Source organism: Carya illinoinensis, chromosome 14, assembly GCF_018687715.1.
Source record: "Carya illinoinensis cultivar Pawnee chromosome 14, C.illinoinensisPawnee_v1, whole genome shotgun sequence".
Taxonomy (NCBI): Eukaryota; Viridiplantae; Streptophyta; class Magnoliopsida; order Fagales; family Juglandaceae; genus Carya; species Carya illinoinensis.
The window spans coordinates 7,524,539-7,528,997 of NC_056765.1; the positions used below are offsets into that span (position 1 = coordinate 7,524,539).

The 4,459-nt window shown below is 37.2% G+C and overlaps 1 protein-coding gene across 1 annotated transcript; it reads left to right on the top strand.

Moving 5' to 3' along the window:
- Positions 1–416: 416 nt before the first annotated feature.
- LOC122294859 (26S proteasome regulatory subunit 6B homolog) lies at positions 417–4,027 on the top strand. The gene is made up of 6 exons (XM_043103846.1): positions 417–1,026; positions 1,868–2,098; positions 2,449–2,607; positions 2,824–2,976; positions 3,264–3,347; positions 3,570–4,027. The coding sequence occupies exons 1-6, from the start codon at positions 529–531 to the stop codon at positions 3,702–3,704; spliced, it is 1,260 nt and encodes a 419-aa protein (XP_042959780.1). The 5' UTR covers positions 417–528; the 3' UTR covers positions 3,705–4,027.
- Positions 4,028–4,459: the final 432 nt, after the last annotated feature.

The window sequence follows — 4,459 nt, forward strand, 5'->3', positions numbered from 1 at the left end:
TAGTGACTTTTTTTTATAAAAGTAAATTTATAAATTAATTTAATTTAATATGATACACAATAATATAAAATTAATTTTATTATAAAATAAATTTAATATATTATATAAAAATACTTCTATTTATAAATTTAGTTTTACTTTATGTTATGGAATAATGGAGGTAGCAGTAGCACTCCTCGTTAATAAATATTCACAGGTGTTAAGTCTTGTTTAATTAAATAAAATTAAAATTAAAAATTAATTAAAATATTATTAAAATATATATTTTTAAAATAAATTTATTTTTAAATTTAAAAAAATAAATTATTTATTATTTAAAAATTATAATAATTAAATTTGATGAAATAAAATAATTTATGTAATCAAACTATGCCTTTATTCAGAGATTTTAGATTTTAACAATCTTCATACGACATCGTATACTCAACCTGGTAGCTAATGTAGGGAACTCACGATTTCTTGCCCATCACTCCACTCTACGCCCAGACTTCAGCAATCGAAAGTCGAAACCCCCAATCGCGTTCGGTAATGGCAGCCGCAACCTTGGTAATGGACCCAAAACCTTCGACAGAACCGCCGCCGTCGTTCCCCTCCACTAGATCAGACCTCCACGGAGGCTGGACGGACCAGTCCTCCGATGAGGACGACCTCTACAGCCGCCTGAAGTCGCTGCAGCGGCAGATGGAGTTCATTGACATCCAGGAGGAGTACGTGAAGGATGAGCAGAAGAATCTGAAGCGGGAGCTCCTTCGCGCCCAGGAGGAGGTCAAGCGGATCCAATCGGTGCCCCTAGTTATAGGCCAGTTCATGGAGATGGTCGATCAGAACAACGGCATCGTTGGCTCCACCACCGGCTCTAATTACTACGTGCGGATTCTTAGCACCATCAACCGTGAGCTTCTGAAGCCCTCCGCTTCAGTCGCTCTTCACCGCCACTCCAACGCCCTCGTCGATGTCTTGCCCCCCGAAGCCGACTCCAGCATCTCGCTGCTCAGCCAGTCCGAGAAGCCTGACGTCACCTATAATGTATGTTTCAAACTTTTAATTCCACCTAAATGCATTGCGATTGAAATTTTCTGCTATTCCTTCCCTAGCGTTTTATTAGGGTTTTAACTTGATTTCGGTTGGGTGATTGTGAAATGTTAACGTTTCTAGAAGAAAAATTGAATTCATTATGGTGGATGCTGCCGGGATAGGGCTTTGTTTAGGAAACAAGTTTTCAAGTTCTAAGGTTTTTGTTTGTGAAGAGTTCTCCAACTGCCTGGGATTCCATGTCGATGATAAAGAATTTGGCAATTCAGCCATGTTGAGACATATAGAAGAATTTTGATGATCCTCACATGAGTGTGGATCCCCAAGGGGGCAGGCGATTAAAGAAACCATATAAGGCGATCAAAGAGTGTGTTAGCACATTTTAATGATCCTCACATGATCTTTGAAGCATTACTCACATAAAGATAGAGTGCGGTAAATCCCCAAGGGGGCAGGCGATTAAAGAAACCATATAAGGCAGATCGCGAGAGCTGTTAACTGCTGTAGTTATTTGTGACTGCGAGAATTAAACTTTCATGCGGCTGTGTTGCTACCTAGTGACAATATCTGGATTTAGTAAATTAAATTAGATTTAGTAACCTATCAAAAGAAGGGGAAACAAGGAAATAAGTAATTGTTAACAAATAAAATTGTACATCAAGGGCTATTATGACATTGCTTGTTCCCAATGTATTGGTGTTGGATATCTATGTTTTCAATTTGTATGATTTGCATCTTATTCATACACTAGCGTACCCCTTAAACGATTTGTTTTTTCTTTTTCATTGGTAATTAAGATCGGTGGGTTTTGCCCCTAATATAATGTTTTTTTCAGGATATTGGAGGATGCGACATTCAAAAGCAGGAAATTCGTGAGGCAGTGGAGCTACCCCTAACTCACCATGAGCTATACAAGCAAATTGGTATAGATCCTCCTCGTGGTGTTTTGCTTTATGGTCCCCCTGGAACTGGCAAAACTATGCTTGCCAAGGCTGTTGCTAATCATACAACTGCAGCCTTTATTAGAGTTGTTGGGTCTGAATTTGTTCAGAAGTATCTGGGTGAGGTATGCTTTGATGTTGGTTGGTATAACAATCTGCTTTTGTTCCCTCAGTTTTTGTTGTCTTATTTCACTGCATTGAGTGATGATGTATCATTCAAGTGTATGCACAAACATACATCTTTATAATTATCCCAGCAATAGGATGTCTCACTTCAGAATGTTTGGTCTTTCTGGAATGTGTTGATATCTTGTTTGGGTCTGTATGATAATCTTTTTTCAACTTCCCATCGAATTTAGGAGGGACAAGTGGTTTTACTGATAGAAAAAGTTTCGTATCTTTTCTGTGTTTTCTTGTTTCACTTATCTGGATTGACAATCAAACGCGTGGGTTCTTTTTGTTTCCCTTGTTGTAGGGCCCACGGATGGTACGGGATGTTTTTCGCCTTGCCAAAGAGAATGCCCCAGCAATTATTTTCATTGATGAGGTTGATGCTATCGCTACAGCTAGATTTGATGCCCAAACTGGTGCCGACAGAGAAGTTCAGCGGATTCTCATGGAACTCCTGAATCAGGTATGAATTGAAAGGGGAAAAAAAAGTGAATCTCAAACGCATAGAATTTGATGAATTGAAGCTTTTATAAATGTTAGTGGGAGTTAAATATTCATACCATTGTTTTGGGTCTAGCGAGGAAGTGTCTTAGATGGTAGCCATTGGCTTGCTGAAATTTTGTTCCCCCCACACCCACCTTGGCTTCTTATGTTTTGGTTTTATGACTTTTGGTTGTAGATGGATGGGTTTGATCAGACTGTCAATGTTAAGGTTATCATGGCAACTAATAGAGCAGACACCTTGGACCCTGCACTTCTACGTCCTGGAAGGCTTGACCGAAAAATTGAATTCCCTTTGCCCGATAGACGACAAAAGAGGCTTGTATTTCAGGCAAGTCTTGTGCACATTTGTAGTTGTAATGTTTCTTGTACACATTTGCAGTTATAATGTTACTAATGTCTCTTTTGATGTATAGTAATTCCATGTCTTCTCTGATGCATGTAGAAAAACAAACTCCACCTGACACCGAAATAAAAGTAAAAATGAAATAAAAACAACCCTTATAATGGCATCTTAGTGACAAGATTATCATTTATCCTCACTAATTTTTCTTATTTACTCGTATTTATTATTCTTGGCTATTTAAATTCATTATAAGCTGTTTCATGTTTTTGTAGGTTTGCACTGCTAAAATGAACCTCGGTGATGAAGTAGACTTGGAAGACTATGTTTCTCGTCCAGACAAAATTAGTGCTGCTGAGGTCTGTTAGTTTCCCTTTTTCTGATCTCGTGTTACATAATATTAATTATATTGGGGCTCTTTCTGGACATGTTGTGATTTGCGTTATCCCGTGTTATTAATTTTTTTTATGAAAACCAACCAGATTCTTTCAGTACATGAAGAGAGTATATTCAAATTTGGGAAATGAATTGTGGTCTTACTTTTCTTCTCTTTACACTAAATGATTGCTTGCCGTCCACAGATTGCTGCTATTTGTCAAGAGGCTGGAATGCATGCAGTTCGCAAAAACAGATATGTCATACTTCCTAAGGACTTCGAGAAGGGGTACCGAACCAATGTGAAGAAGCCTGATACTGACTTTGAGTTTTACAAATGATGATGAGAGATTGAAAACTCATTCAAAAGTTCAGTTGTTCCTTTTTCAAGATGATGTGGCATTTCTCAAAGGAATTCCAAGTATCATATGTGCCAAACTAGTTACATGTTTTTATAACCTTATTTGAACAATATTAGAGCCATGTGTTGCTGAAGTATTTATATTTCTGGGATGTCCTGTCAGGCATCGAAGAGCCGTCTACGATGAGGATCTTTTAGATTCACTTGGATTAAACCTACGTGGATACTGGTCTGAATTGTTCTTGTAGAATTCCCACAAATTATTGTGGTATATGCATGATTTCAAGTGATTTGATTTGAGAACTCGTATGCTGCCACAAAAATAACGTTTATAAAATGGTAACCAACGAGAAGCCTCCTGATTGTTGCAGATCTCTATACATGATACGATGACATTGGCTTGCATTTTTTTCCATCTTTGCACCATATAAATTCTTGTAACTGCAAAAAAATAAAAAAAATGATATTAAAGGCTCAACTAAATGCGTTCTTGCATGTTGTTTGGAAAGTCATATTCATGTAGGAAAATCCTCCAAACTACATGACCATCCCACTCTTTTCCCATTATAATGAGGTGTAATTGCTTATCAATTTTTTAATTTCTATAAAAGAATTAAGAAATGATTCAAAGATAATGAAAAATGTCACATTTACAAAAGTAGGATGAAAGTAAGATAATGATGAGGTTTGTGGCACAGTCACTATGTCAATCTCGCTAATTTTCATTAAGTTTTA